General features: G+C 34.7%; 1 protein-coding gene across 1 annotated transcript; it reads left to right on the top strand.

Moving 5' to 3' along the window:
* The first annotated feature begins 403 nt into the window (after positions 1-403).
* On the top strand, positions 404-15,091 carry LOC145259854 (optic atrophy 3 protein homolog). The gene is made up of 2 exons (XM_080117696.1): positions 404-645; positions 14,647-15,091. Exons 1-2 carry the CDS (start codon positions 510-512, stop codon positions 15,039-15,041), a joined length of 531 nt encoding a protein of 176 aa, XP_079973822.1. The 5' UTR covers positions 404-509; the 3' UTR covers positions 15,042-15,091.
* Positions 15,092-16,480: the final 1,389 nt, after the last annotated feature.

The raw sequence follows: 16,480 nt of genomic DNA, 5'->3' as shown, positions 1-16,480 counted from the left end.
ATGCTATAATTAATTTTTCAAGCAGTTTCATGTTGAAATATTCTGGAAACTTGTATTTGGCGCTGCTAGCCCCCCCCCCCCTGTCGGCCATTTATTTTTTCGCGTGTTCTCTCTCTGTAAGCCCCCCACCCCCACACCTCGTCCATTTTCTCCGTCAGATGGCAGCATGTGACGTCATTTTACGGAGAAATCCGGCGAGTGATAAGCCACGCCCAGGCCAGCTCATGCACTAGTACCGTTTTGTTTAATAATAATGCAGTAATAGTCAATCAGGTAATTTGGAAGCTACCGTTGTAATTTATTAGAATTGATCCCAATAGTACAGAAGCGCCAATGTTAGTAGTATGGAGGCCAGCTAGAGGTGGCCGCGGTAAATATATAGACACGGTAGATGAAAAACGTATACGGATGTTTATAAAGAGTCGACATTTTAACCCTCGACACCGTCAACTTCCTGTTTCGTTTTTATGCTTTAGAGGTTGTGTGTTTTTTCTTCTCGCACGCCGACTATGGTGGCTTTTCCGATCGCCAAACTTGCGGCTTTGGCCATAAAACAAATTAGTAAGCCGGTGGCCAACGCCATCAAGAATAGGGCGAAAGCGCATCCATTTGTTAGGAAATATGTTTGTATACCACCTGCACAATGTAAGTAAAAATTGTAGAGTCTTTTTCTGTTTCGAGCGACTTCGAGATAACGTGTTTTGATGGAGGGTCGAACACGATCATGAATGAAAAAAACAAAAAAAAAAAACGTCGGACACGCAATTAAAACATTTCCAATATTCGTATCGTATATTTAGCTTTTTTATTTTTACAATTATATATTAATTTACATTTTTTTTTCTTTCTATTTTTTTTTTTTAATTCATTAAAGTTTGATGATATAATAAATATTTTGACGGACATACATTTCCCAAACTTCCAGATTATATATATATATAAGAAAAAAAAAAGGGGGGGGTAAATTTGTAAATTAACGACCTCCGTTAAATCATCTATCCCTCTCCCTTCAGTAATAAAATGAGATTCTGCTTTTTTTAATCGATTACGTGTGAAACCGTGGCTGTGGTGAAAAAACTCCTTCGAAAAACCTGATGAAAACAAAAAATATTATGGGATTGGGTTGCGTATAAATTTAAAGTAAAATGATCCCCATTTCTAGACCATTCTAACTTTTTTAGGGCAGGTAACCAAAGGTGGGAGCGGCAAGGTCGTAAAACCACATGTAATCGCTTAAAAAGTAAACCACACCCAATCCTACCTCACCCCACCTCTAAAAATAAAAAGACGTGTAGAATTTATCTCAACGCAAAATAAATAAATTTTTGTTAACTGTCCTAACACTTTACAATAATTCAACACAAAATACATTGTTCAATGTTTAGCAAGGAGTTTTATTTGCTATGTGAGTTTAACTAAATAATTGGGTAATACAATTATTTACGGAAATCAAATATTTTGCTTTTAGTGTGTAAAGATTCAGGGTTTTATCTTTCTGGAAAAATCAAAATTTGTTCAGAAATATTGGGTTTTAATAGATTTTAATTAGTTTTTAAAAAACGGTACTTATGCACTTATGTTACCGTGCTAAAACAATAACGTTACTATTTAGAAAGCTGTTCTTAACATGAGAAGGGGGGTTGTAACTATTGACCAAATTGTAACTATTGTAAAATTTGTAACTATTTGACCAAATTGTTAGGTGAAAGTACAGTAACTTTCGCCTAACAATTTGGTCAATGTTGTCCAACCTGGAAAGGGTGTTTATTCCGAAAGCCGGTCTTAAGATGGGGGGGGGTATTCCGAAAGGCAGTTTATTTTCAACCTCCCGATGTTAAGAACGGATTTCGGAATAAACACCATTTGCAGGTTGGACAACTAGTGCTCATTGACCAACAAAATTTAATAACAGAAAAAAAGATATAAAACTCGAATTTAACTGGAAAATACGATTTGTAAAAACATAGCACGGTAACATAAGTGCATAAGCACTAAAAAACAAATTTGATTTTATTTCGGCATTTTGACCGTATCTAAATAATCGCTTTCCAATCCAATTGAGTGATATGTGCTCTTGTGTGTGGTTTCCTAAGTTTATTGAGTGTCCTGCCTGAAAGTGTGAAAAAAAATAACAAAAAAACCCTGAAGCCTACCATTAGCCCTAAGTTCGTGTGGCAACACAAAAGTGATTCTATAAAAATTTCACTGATCAAATCCTATTTCAGTCACCCAAATTATTTACATTGAAATCAGGTTCGTCATAATTCCTAAACGACTTTTTTCAATTGAACCATGTTTTAGTTAAATAACATTAAACCCCGTAAGCCCAAAAGTCTATATTACTGCCGCGAAATCGGGTGTGATGACGAATGCGCAAACAAATATGGTAAAAAACGCACATTTAATTAACCCCAAGTTTGGAATTAGAGTTAGTGATTCGATTAATGAAGGGTACCAATTGCACCGATTTTATATCGTTTAATATAGACTTTTACCACAGAGTCCAAAATGAGGATAGCAAAAAAAAAAAAAAAAAAAAAAAAAAAAAAAAAAAAAAAAGCGATAGCTCAAGTTTATAATTTTCTAGATCTTCGTGTTTTTTTTGGGGGGGGGTGTTAATGTCGTATTTTTTATTCTTAAATAATCTCGTTAAAAAATTTCAAAATTTCACTTTACGTTAAACTTACAAAGGAAACTGGCTCCTCTCTAAAAATCGAACCCTAATTCTGTTGTGTGTGTGTGTGTGTGTGTGTGTTTGATAACTTGGTGTTTTATCATTATCCGAACTTTTATTTTAATTAAATATTATTATTTATTGGTACTTTATGTAGAATACGGGCCGTGTTGTTTTTGTTTTTTTTTAAATATGATTTTCAAGTTAAATTTAATTTTTACGGTATCTTTTGTTTATTAAATTGAGTGTCTTCCTCTTCGTTATTAGAGCGAAAATCGAAAATCCAAATATTGAATTTCAAATAAAACCAATGGTATCTACTTGTCATGCCATAGTTGTGAACAATTGAACATATCCAAAAACTACGAAAAACGATAAGGTAGAACATTATGAATGAAAACAGTTTTCGAAGACAATTAGCGTAAATTGAGTTTTTTTTAAATTGACCTAAGATGTCAGGGTATCTTACTTAGATAGTCGATAGATCGATTTTTTAAATATGTCGTTTTCAGCAAAAACAACAGTATTTACTTAACTGTCTTTATTGCTGTTTAAAAAACATTGCGAAAATTTAGACTATAGCAACTTGCTATTGCGTTTTTAGTGAAAAAAAAATTTTTTTTTTGAAGAAACCTCCGATAAGGCTAAAATATTGGTCACCATTAAAGTGGCGGGAAGGGAGATAAGTTTGTCCCCTGTATTCGCAATCTTCAATGTGTTCACATCTAGGGAAAATGCAATTTTCCCCAATTTTCCGTAAAAATTACTTTTGACTATAAATAAGTTTCTACTCGATGAATTTTCGTAATTTATTTATTTGTAAATCTTTAAAATTTCTGTTTATAATCTAAATAAATGACAATGCCTAGGAGGGAGATGGGGATCGAGGCCACCAGCCAATTTTTTTTTTTTTTTTTTTTTTTTTTTTTCTTACGGAAACGAAAATAATTGTACATGAATTTTTATTGTTTTCTGTTTTCTATGTATTTTTTTCCTCAGTTTATAAATAAGTAAAAAATTAAGTTGTCAAAATAAAAACAAAACCTCTTTGTTTTCCACTGTTTGTCCTTCAAAAGTTAAAACGGTAAATTTTTGTTTTGGTTTGGCATTTTGTGGTTGCGCGCTTTTTGTCCTTCTTCAAGACCCCCCCCCCCAAAAAAAAATAAGATAAAACTTTAAATAATCATATCACGAATATATATATATATATATATATATATATATATATATATATATATATATACGAGTAGTACGGATGTCCCTAATGATTATGTAAACAGTGTAAAAGGAGTCTACGTTGTTAGATTCGTGTAGACTAAAACCACTTTCTTTCTCTCGTCTATATATATATATAGAGAGAGAGAGAGAGAGAAAGAGAGTACTCTTTAAAAATATTGGTTTTCGCATTAGGTAAAAGTTTGACGGCACAAGGTTGTTGCAAAAATAATGTAGTTTTTGACGTCCAACTTCAAGTCAAAAAGTATTATCTTTGCAGTCTTTGCACCAACCTAATATATATATATATATATATATATATATATATATATATATATATATATATATATATATATCATCGCCGAATTTTTGACAACACTGAGTCGGAACGAGTAACCATTTTTTTTTTTTTTTTTTAAATATAAATTGTCAAATCCATTGACATTTTGTGGCTAAAATAAATGGCCACTTGTTTTGTCCTACACTATGTGGTCTAGAATCCGGTGTTCAATCACTTTCTGGTTAGGAAGTCGGTGATATTTGAAACCATCGTTTTAGTCTCAAAATAATTTTGTAAATAAAAGTATTGCAGCAACATACAATCTTATTTTGGTAAATTTTTACGACCTGCTCCAGCGTATTTTAAACACCTCAACCGCCGCATGTTAAGAACGGCTTTCGGAATAAACACCCACCCACCCCAACCTCGAAAGCCGTTCTTAACATAGGGAGGTTGGGGGTGTTTATACTACGCTGGAGCACTCCAGGTCGTAAAATTTGACTTATTTTTTTATGTATTTATTTTTATTGTTGATAGCGGGGGTGAGGTCATGTTTAACCCTTTTCTTTCTTTTTATTTTTAAGAATACTATTATAGAAAACAAAAAAAATCTCGACCAATTTTAACCGAAATTTGTTTTTCGACTTTCGTTTTAAAAATTCATTCAAGGGAGAATATTTTGCGACTTTGGTTTTCTGGTGTTGTTTTCAATTACCGCGCGCACGGATTTGGATCAACAGGTGGAGAAAAAAAAGTTCTTTTTTTTTTATTTTATTTATTTATTTTTTTTTTTATTTAGCTGAATTCCTGTGTCGTCGATTAAATAAAATAACAAATTGTGAAGAAGCGAACGATAAGTGTTGAAAAAGAAAAAAAAAAACTTGTTTCGTTAATTCTTTGAAGGTCAAAAAGTTTTTATCCGTCGATTAGAAATCTTGGTGGACGAATACGATTCGTGACCTGCGTGAAGGCCATCAATACGATACGTTTTGGCACTTATTCGTTATTTATCCCTATTTCACTATTTTTACGAACCTATTTTTTCTGTGTATAATTGCCTTATAATGTCAGAGAATTCTGTTTAAGGGATTTTTTTTTTTTTCCAAATATTTTCGATTTTGTAGGAGGTGTAGCAAGTTAACAAACTATTTACTATAAGCGGATCAATGCCCGGTGCCAAAGTGATTTCGGTCGGCGCATTGATTTGAGATGTCCTCTTAAGAACTATTTTTAGCCCTTTGGGATCTCAGCTGCGTCGGCTGCGATCGCCAGCAAGCGACCTATACAAACCTTTCTCACTCACCCCTCCCACTGCTACTTGTTGACGACTGCAGTCTTGATGGCAGACGACACCTTTAAACAGACATTTACACTTTCTTTCTTTCTCTCCAGTTTGAGATACAATCTCGCTTTTCTTTTTTCTTTTTTTTAAATAAACCCTTTATCATTGTTTTGTTAAAAGCAATGTCGTTTGGTCTTGTGTTTATTTAAGTAATTATTAGGAGAGAAATGCACATTTCCCTACTATAAGATGGTGACTGACTCACCCGATACGAACACAGACCTTTTGATTACAAAGCGGCATTTTTTTTTTTTTTTTTTTTTTTTTTTTTGATCAAAATATATATTAAAAAAAAAAAGGGACCAAATCAGAAAGACTGGAAGAGATATTTCTTTTTTTTTTTTTGTTTTGTTTTTTTTTTTTTTCATGAAAAGAACTTCGATGAAAACAAGAAAATTATTCATTTTCCTTTTGTCACCATACCATCGCCGATACAAACAGCGACAGCGCGTTCAAAATCGAAGAAGAAAACAATAACAAAAAAACTTCGAAACGGGTTTCCCGTCTCTCTCTCTCTCTTAGCCAGGCATTTACTTATCTCCTGACCTGCATAGACCGTTTCACACGGTGGCCTGAAGCTATTCCCCTAAAGGACATTTCGGCTGAATCTGTAGCGCGAGCCCTTACATCGGGCTGGATATCACGCTATGGAGTCCCCACAACAATTACCAAAGACCGTGAAGCACAGTTTGAATTCCACCTGTTCCAGGAACTTTCCAGGATTTTAGAGATCAAACGTATTCGAACAACAAGCTATTACCCAGCTTCGAACGGGATGATAGAACGCTTCCATCGACAATTGAAAGCTGCCTTACGCGCTTACCCTGACCAACAGCAATGGAGCGAATACATACCTGTTGTCTTTCTTGGCTGTCATGCAGCTATCAAAGAGGACCTGGGATACTCTCCAGCCGGACTTGTCTATGGAGTACCTCTATCGCTGCCAGGTCAGATGCTGATTCCGATAGAACTAGGATTGTCAGATCCAGCTCTTTTTATAAACAGGCTGCAAGCTTACTTTAGTAAGCTCCCACCCATGAAACCTAGGGAACAGACCATAAAATCTTTGGTCTCTAAAGACATTTCTTCATGGACACACATGTTTCTTAGAAAAGACTATGTGAAAGCCCCTCTAACACTGCCTTATACTGGTCCTTATCGCGTGTTATCACGCACTTCTAAACTTTTCACCCTGGATATTAGGGTAAAAAAGAAACAGTATCTGTTGACAGTGAAAAGAGTTTTTCTTAACTCAGAAACACAAGACACACATATCCCACCTACATTCACACAGCATACACCTGAAATGAATACTGAAAATGACAACTATATCACTACTACACATAGTGGCCGCCGTATACATTGGCTCCAAAAATTATGCAAAACTTTGCATATTTAAACCCCTGTAAATTCGGTTTATTTAAAAAAAAAAAAAATTTTAGCTGGAACTTTCTATTCCCATTACCCCTTTATATATTCTTTCTTCGGCAACATAAACTTCCAGACATTACGTTGCCTTGCGTTCTGTATTTTTCTAAAGACTGCTACCTTTTTATTTTTCTTTATCGGCTTTTCGCCTAAGCAGGGGATGGTGTAGCAGTTAACAAACTATTTACTATAAGTGGATCAATGCCCAGTGCCAAAGTGATTCGGCCACACTGACCAATCGGTTGGCAGGGCGCATTGATTTGAGCTGTCCCCTTAAGGAGTATTTTTAGCCCTTTGGGATCTCAGCTGCAATCGCCTGAGAGACGCCAGCAAGCGACCTATACAAACCTTTCTCACTCACCCCTCCCACTGCTACTTGTTGACGACTGCAGTCTGATGGCAGACGACACCTTCAGACATTTACACTTTCTTTCTTTCTCTCCAGTTTGAGATACAATCTAGCTTTTTTTTTTTTTTTTTTAAATAAACCCTTTATTATTGTTTTGTTAAAAGCAATGTCGTTTGGTCTTGTGTTTAAGTAATTATTAGGAGAGAAATTCACAACATTTCCCTCCTATAGAGGTATCAATTCCTATATAAATTTAGTGTAAACTAATCACCCACTTTTGGACCATCACTAATTTGCCGCCCCCACCTTTTTGTATACTTCCAAAGTCACTAGAGATTCTTTTTGGCACTTGATGAGGAGTGTGGACCCTGTGCAAACGTTTGCTTTTCACGAACGGCTCCCTTACCAGACATGATGCGCAGAAGGTTTTTTTTAATCGAGCGTGTTTTCTGCTTTGACTTTTTTCTTTGAGTAAATTTCATTTATACTTTTATTTTGTGCTTGTTTTTATTTTATTTGTTCATTTTAAATTTATTTTCAATTTTATTTTCTCCACTAAATATTTTTATAAATTCTTGTAGAGTTAGAGTTGTCTAAAGATCCCTTTTTAATGGATGTTTTCTGACTCCTGAATATTGCACCGAAAAATCGGTATTTTATTTCATGGCCCGTCTCACGTTCGTATATAACAAAATATATTTTTTGTAAATTTCGGTGTGCTAAAAACGAATCTGCAAACCGTTTCTGTCGCCAAAAAATATGATATGAAGAAATTACTTTTTCGAAAAATGGATGATCACTTTTCCATCAAAATTTAACTTAAAATGAGCACCCATTTTCTGGCCACCTGAGAGAGGGGGCATTTTTTTGTGTTTATTGGCTAAAAAGTTTTTTGTTTGATTTCTTTTCCATGGTATTAACTCCTGAACTCTGGGACTTTTTTCATCACTTTTATGCCCCTTTTCTAAGATCAAAATCAATATATACTGGTACTAAACCTTATGTCTGGAATCCTTATTCTAATTTTGATCAAAATCCATTACACGATTTTAATTCTAGAAAATGTCTACAATTTAAGGCTTAAGCTTAAGAGGTCTTAAGAAGAAACTGAAATTCAGGGAATCTTGCTTAATTGATGTTTAATGACCGAAATCAAATTCATTGCAAATCTGAAATATTGGAATTTTCATTGTTAACCAGTGAAACGGGTAAAGTTAAAATTCTTAGTGATGGCTGGATGTCACGAGGATGACAAGTTAGTGACAGAATAAATTCTTGCAGTGAAAGAGAAGAAAACAGAGAGAGGGAGATGGCATATGATTATTGAAAGAAAGGAAATTATTTCAAAGAAAAGAAAACGAGAGAAGAAAGAAAAAGTTATTAAATTGGATATGCTGTTTGCAATAGGGGTGGAGCGTGGGGCGGGTGTCTGCTTGATAAAAAAAAAACATTTTTTCCATAATTCGGAGAGCTTACACAGATCCTGGCAAATCCACGCTTGTGCCAGTCACAATTTGCAGGACTCCAGAAATCGAATCACCAACCAAACTTCACCCAGATAATTTAGAAAGAAAAGTTAAGTTGAAAAACAAAAACTCTAACTGATTCAGAACATGTTCATAAATCAGAAGAAAAAGAATAATTATTTATTTTCTGTGTGTGTGTGTGTGTGTGTGTATATATATATATATAAATAACTTAATTTTATACACGTAGAAGATATTTAAATAAATATTTAAATAATAAATTAATTATAAATATGTCCCAAAAATGTGGGAGCGACTAGAATATAAACAAAGAGCAGATAACCTCTCCCTTTAAAGCACTAAGGAGGAAAAAACACAACAGAATCGCTTATAAATAAACAATCTTATATATATATATATTATGTGTGGTGTAATCATGTTGACACTCCGGTTCTTGTAAGATCACTGAAATTAAACAATGTTGAGCCTGGCGAGTACCAGATGGGTTTCCAATTATCCTGAACCTTCACTTGCCACTGGTATTTAACAATGCCATCTCAGAAGAGTTGTAATACAAATAAGGTTGGCTCCCTCTACCATATAAGAACATTACTAAAATCAGAGAGTATCCAATCTCTTTACAAAGCCCCAGTTTGCTCATGCACTGAGTATTCTTACCACATCTGACATGGTCAAAAAAAAAAGTCTAAAATCTAAGAGGTCCTTCACTATCATCCAAGCTCCAACCTCTGTCCCATCACCGCAATGTAGCATCCCTGTCCCTGTTTTACAAGTACTTTAATGTAATGTGCTTTGATGAACTCATAAAACTTGTGCTCTCTGAATGTATATACTCATGACTAACCCGACAAGCAGCAAAATTCCACCCCTTCACTGTTAAAGTCCCTAGATACCAAGAAAACCTTCTACTCTAATAGTTTCTTTCTTTGGAATGCTAGACTTTGGAATTCCCTAAGTTTACTTGACTGTACTAACCTGCAGAATTTTAAATGTAATGTGAACACACATCATGCTGCTCACTTCCCTACAGTTCCCTATTAAACCAGTAAGAAAATAGTCTCCCCTAACGCCCAAATGGTAGTGTTCCTTGTTTGAAAATAAAAATAAATAAAAAATACCCGTTCTGGAATGGGTATCCTGCTAGTTTTTTTTTTTTTTTTTTTTTTTTTTTTACAAATGCTGATTCCTTGGCTTAACTTTAACAAGTGGGAAAAAGGTTTAGCTGTCAACTTGTATTTAAAAACAAAAACAGCTGCCTCTTATCAATAGGAAAACAGTGAAGATAAAAATATTGAAAGACAATGAAAACCATTAATTCTTTTAATGGAAATCGCTCCAGACAAGGCATGAATCCATTTGATGTAAGAAACTAACAAAGATGAAAAATGATAATTGCAAAGATAGGAGATGCCTATTAATCTTAGTCTTGAAAAAAAAAAAAAAGTTATAGGTGGGGGGAAAACATTCAAAGAATTCCACAAACCTGCGGTTCTTGGAAAGAAGCTACTGGAATAGGAAGCTGTGTTACAATGAGGTATGAAACAGTGAATTGATGAAGACCACTAGAGCAACAGGTCAAACGAGCTGGAACAAAAGAAGCTGGGAATCCGACAATTCTGAAGAATACCTGCTATTATAATATTGATAGAAAACAAACTATCCATGCGGCGGCTTTGAAACTAGGTGTGGAGACAACCCTCTTGATGCTGATGGACCCATAGATCTGGTCAGGTCATCCATCTAAGAGAAGAAAAACTCCAATATTTAAACCTGTGCCACTGACCTCGTACATCTTGACACTAAACTGGGGAGGGAGGCCTCTTCAGTCCTAGTCAACAACCTCCCTAGAGCTGGTAACTCAATCAAATCACTAGTTTGCAAACTTAAACTGCTTAAGGAGTAGATAGGCTCTGCCTATCGCCCAGCTTCCATACTCCTTCTTTGCCTATTAGCTAGGAGCAGAGGTTTGATCACGAGCTCATTAGAGATGCCCAGTGCTTAGCCTTGTTTCCTGACTAGGGCAATGAATGTTTCTACATCCCATTCCTTGACACAGATAGTAACATTCTTGACCCGTCTCCCAGATCATCAGGATCAGCAAGCTTCACTTCTGGGTCGATTTCTCACAGCAATTCCTGAGGATGGTGTAACAAATGCCCATGACCCACTCGGGAATGCTGATCATGCTGTCATAATAATAGACATCACTCTAAACTCTCCACCTCAAGTTGAAGAACCATTGCTCAAAAGGACAAGGTATTACAATAAGGCTGACTAGGATGCCATGAGAGATCACATCAGAAATGCCCCATGTGGAAATATCTTTTCTCTTTCGGTGGAACAGTGCGCAAATGAGATCACTAAATGGTTCAAAGCAGCAATTCAAGCACATGTTCCCACATGTAAGTTCTATAGTAAACCTCACTTTTCTCAATGGTTTACTTCTACTTGCACAGCTGCCATTGCTCAGAGGCAACATGCATACTGCAGATTTATCCAACATAAGTCCAGTACAAACAGATGTTTAAGAAAGAAATAGCAACAGCTAAGAGAGAATATACTGAAACCACCAGAAAACGTATTGAAGCACAGAAATTAGGAACTCATGATTTCTGGAAAATCTACAACAGTATAGTAAATAATATGCAATCAACAATTCCCCCACTATCAAACAATCATGAAGTTGATTGCACAGCAACCAAGGAAGCTAACCTGCTTGCCCATCAGTTTGCCTCAAACTCTATTTTGGACCCAGAAACCACTCCCTCTCTGATTTTCCTTTGTGGACAGAAACCACACTAGATGATCTGAAAATCACCCCTTCTCAAGTACATGATATCATAAAAAACCTAGACACCTCAAAAGCTGTACTATTAAAAAAACGCTCTGCTGAGGTTGCTCCAGTTCTCCCCAAACGTTTTAACAAATGCTTCAACAAATTTTGCTCTCCTGACTGTTGGAAAGCTGCTTCTGTGATACCAGTTTACAAGAATTCTGGTGAAAGAACTGACCCATTAAATTATCGCCCCCATTAGCCTCCTCCCTCTTTTCGCCAAAATATTTGAGTCCATAATAATCAAGCTCTAGTCCACCACATTAGAGTTGCTAAGCTTCTGTCCCACCAACACTATGGATTTAGGCAAGCCCATTCTACTGCAGATATCCTAACTGTAATCTGAACATATATACCATGCACTGGATAAGGGGGGATGGTAATAGTCCTAAATATATCTAAGGTTTTTTAACAAGGTATGGCACGATGGTCTGCTCATGAAAATTAGATTCTATGGTATTACTAGATGGGCACTTAATATAATTAAATCCTTCTTAAATAAGAGAAGAATCCGGGTTGTCTTCAATAGCCATACGTCTAAACAATATGATATAAATGCAGGTGTACCTCAAAGATCGATCATTGAACTTTTATTATTCCTGGTATTCATAAACAACCTCCTGATAAAATTTGCTGATGACATCACGTTCTATGACAGGTACAAGGGGAAAACGAATGAACACATATCCAAGGAAATGGCGGAAACACTGGAGAAAGACCTTCAGTCTGTAATGGAATGGGGACAAAAATGGATGGTAACGTTTAATGCTGCCAAGACTAAGAACCAAGACTAAGAACCACTAATAACTATGACTAAAGATATATTACCTGAAAGTACTTTATCCAAACTCTTCAGCTTAACATTCACAGGGAACATGAGTTGGAATAGATACATCGAGAGCATTGCTGCAGCTGCTGCGAAGAAGGTGGGCTCTCTCTACCGTGTTAGAAAGTTACTTACGCATGAAAATATCCTGTACCTCTACAAGGCTACCATTCGCCCATGTATGGAGTATTATTGTCACATTTGGGCTGGTGCATCTGCTACTAGTCTCTCCCTCCTGGACAGGGTTCAAATAGAGTCGCCAACCTGATAGGTCCTGAACTGTCATCTAAGCTTCAGCCTCTGTCCCATCGACAAAATGTTGCATGCCTCTGCCTGTTTTACAAGTATTTTACTGGTAGATGCGCTGATGAACTACAAGCCTTTGTACCCACACGATGTAAATAACCACGACAAACTGAAGCAACAAAGTCTCACCTCTGCACAGTAGAGATTCCTAGATTTATAAGAATAGTTTCCAGAACTACTAGACTTTGGAATTCCATCCCGGGTTCTTGCTTTCCAAACTGTACTGATATACAAAAGTTCAAGTGTAATGTGAAGACATCTTGCTGCTCAACTCCCTGCATAGTATCCCTGCAATTTATGCCCCTGATAGTAGCCGCCTACATCAAAGTGGCACTGTGCCTTATTTGGGGTAAAATGTAATTTTAAAAAAAATAGAAAAAACTGAGACTAGCAGTTTGTATTGTGTATTAAATGAATGAATAAATAAAATGGTCAATAAAATTTTTTTTTTTTAAATTAAAAAAATAAAATTTAAAAAAAAAACATTTTCTCTTCCAAAAAAAAAATGGAAGATTTATATTTTTCAAAAAATTCAAAATTTAAATTTTTTTTTTTTTTTTTTTTTTTTTTTTTTTTTTTTTACATAAAGTTTCCGAAAATTGATCATTTTCCGATAATTTTTTATACAAAAAGTGATATAAAATCTGAAATTGTGTTCTGCAGTTTAAGAAGCATACTATTTTTTTAAATAGGATTTTCAAGTTAAATTCAATTTTGGTGCAAGTAAAAAAAGTAGGTCTAGCAGAGAAGCCTCATTCTGAAACTCTGAAAATTTAGGTCAAATAAAATAACGAATTGTGAACAAGAAGCGATAAGTGTTAAGAAAGAAAAAAAAAAAAATTATTTCGTTAATTCTTTGAAGGTCAAAAAGTTTTTATTCGCCGGTTAGAAATCTTGGTGGACGAATACGATCATGGCATTATAAATCAAGTAATTATTCTTTGGTGTAGAAGGTTCACTAGTCAACACTTATCAAGGCTCAAAGGCCACTCAAGGATAAAAGTTTATAAGATTGTGAATTAAATGATGAACTAGACTATGAGAGGATTGGAAACGATGGGTGAAAATGTAAAGATTACTTACATTCACATGACTCGCACCTTTTCTGTCTTTTTTTAAAAATTTATTTTTCGTATTTATACCCGACTGTAAGGTTAGTGATGGGGTTAATGGAGGATTTTTTTTTTTTTTTTTTTCCTTGAACAAAAAAGTGGTATTATTGTTAGCTTATATGATAATTCACCAAAAATAAAATGAGATTCTACTTTTTTTTTTCTTTTTTTAGCGATTACATGTAAACAACTTTAAAAATCGTTTCGGCACTTATCCGTTATTTATACCTCTTTCACTATTTTTTACGAACCTTTTTCTTTTCCTTTTTCCTCTTTTTCCTTTTTCCTCTTTTTCCTTTTTCCTCTTTTTCCTTTTTCCTCTTTTTCCTTTTTCCTCTTTTTCCTTTTTTCTCTTTTTTCTTTTTTTTCCTTTTTTCTTTTTTTCCTTTTTTCTTTTTTTCCTTTTTTCTTTTTTTCCTTTTTTCTTTTTTTCCTTTTTCCTTTTTTTCCTTTTTTTCCTTTTTTTCCTTTTTCCTTTTTTTCCTTTTTTTCCTTTTTTTCCTTTTTCCTTTTTTTCCTTTTTTTTCCTTTTTCTTTTTTCCTTTTTCTTTTTTCCTTTTTCTTTTTTCCTTTTTCTTTCTTTTTTTTTTTTTCCTTTTTCTATCGATCCAATGCTTCTCATTGACTACTTTTTGACTTTGAAGTGATATTTCTTTTCCTTGTTTTTGTTTTTATTTCATTACATCAAATGGCTTCATGCCTTGCCTGGAGCAATTTCCATAAAAAAGAAAAGATTTAAAAAAAAAATTAACTAAACTAAAAGTTTCATGTTTTCTTTTTGTTTTTTTCTACAGTTTACCACTGGGCGGACGTGAATGTGAAGATGCGAGTGATGGGCCTCGGAAAAGCCAAAGATGTAGAAAAACTGAATGAACAAATGGCCATTGACCTCGGGGCAGAGCTACTTGGCGAGACGATCATCTTCTTCATTGCTTCGGTTACGTTGTACGTGGAATACCAGAGGTCATCGATGAAAGAGCAACTTAAGGAAGAGGAGAAAAAACAAAAGATTCGGATCCTGGAGAACCGGATCCAGGAATTGGACATTGTCACGGAACAACAAGAAACACGCATCCGGGAATTAAACCGGCTCGTACAGGAAGTACGATCTCTAAGACTCTCATCGGATAAGTCGGAACAGCCGTCTTCGGCTCCAAGCTCTGGGTCTTGGTTCGGGCGAAAAGGTTGAATAGACGAAATTCGTAGAACGTTTTTTTAATGGGGGTGGGATGGGGGGGTAGAAAAAAAAGAACTTATATATATATATATATAGAAAGAGAGAAAAAACAAAGAAAAACAAATTTGGTGTCATTGTAGCCTAGCACCATATGCTAATTCATCCAAAGAGGAAATTGAGATTCTACTTATTTTTCTTTTTTTTTTTTCTTTTAAGCGATTACATGTAAACTGCAAAATTTGAATGTAAAATTAAACAAAAACAAATAATTTAGAATGGGAGATCAGTTTCGTATATAAATTTAATCAAAAATGATCACCTACTTTTGGATCAAATCATGTTTTATTTTTTAGCGATTACATGTAAATTGCAAATAGATAAAAAAAAAAAAAAAAAACTTGAATATAAAATTGAGCGAAATAAAAAAAAATATTTAGAATGGGGAATAGAATGATCACCTACTTCCGGATCACATTCTTAAGAACATGGTACTTTCTTTTCTATGCGATCAAATGTAAATTGCTGTGTTTGGTGGAAGGGTTTGCTGAAAATGTACATTCAAAGATATTATAAATCAAGTAATTGCTTTTTGGCATAAAAACATTCACTAGTTTGGAGTTAACACTTATCAAGGCTCAAAGGCCACTCGAGGATAAAAGTTAATAAGATTGTGATTTAAATGATAAACAAGACTATGAGAGGATTGGAAACGATGGGTGAAAATGTAAAAATTACTTACACCCACATGGCGCGCACCTTTTTTGTCTTTATTTATTTTTCGTATTTATACCCGACTAAGGTTAGTGATGAGGTTAATGAAGGACTTTGGTTTTGTTTTTCCTTGAAAAAAAAAGTGATTTCTTACATCCTATGATAATTCACCAAAAAATAAAATGAGATTTTACTTTTTTTTTCTAGTGATTACATGTAAACAGCTTCAAAAAGTCTGTCAGAAAAAATAATTTTAAAATGAAGGATCAATTTTCACATATGCATTTAACGTAAAAATGATCGCCCACTTCCTAACCAGATAGTGTTTTTAAGGACATGTAAACTAAGTTTCGTTTTTTATTTAAATCTTGGTCATTTCTTTTATTTTGAGGAGGGGAAACTATTGTGCGTGTATTTTTGCATATTATTACCTGTATGTTGGGTTAGCAGTAGGATTAGAGAGCCCATACCATCTTTTTTTTTTTTTTTTTCTAGTTTTTATTTTTTAAATTTTTACTGATTTCTTTCGGGTTGTTTATATAATCCGTTATTCCTAGGGGTCCTGGGCATGACCTTAAACTATATCCGATGGTGAGGCCCCAGCTTGCGGGCTCTGGGGAGTGTGGAGCCATCCTTTAATTGCCATTGCTCCCAGGTCCACTCTGACCCGGAGTGGTAGTACCTGTTAGGGTCCCAACTATGAGTTAAATAGAAACTGACTTGCAAAAAACAAATATATT

This window comes from Euprymna scolopes, chromosome 35 (assembly GCF_053919585.1).
Source record: "Euprymna scolopes isolate OS-2025 chromosome 35, ASM5391958v1, whole genome shotgun sequence".
In the NCBI taxonomy this organism is placed as follows: Eukaryota; Metazoa; Mollusca; class Cephalopoda; order Sepiida; family Sepiolidae; genus Euprymna; species Euprymna scolopes.
The sequence above is the reverse complement of the archived record's forward strand: the minus strand, read 5'-3'. Positions and strand labels throughout refer to the sequence as shown.

What these genes read in the sequence shown, in the direction of transcription:
- LOC145259854 (XM_080117696.1), top strand. Translation starts at nt 510, where the DNA reads ATGGTGGCTTTTCCGATCGCCAAACTTGCGGCTTTGGCCATAAAACAA. An exon ending in TTGTATACCACCTGCACAAT is followed by an intron (nt 646 to 14,646) that starts GTAAGTAAAAAT and finishes TTTTTTCTACAG; the next exon opens with TTTACCACTGGGCGGACGTG.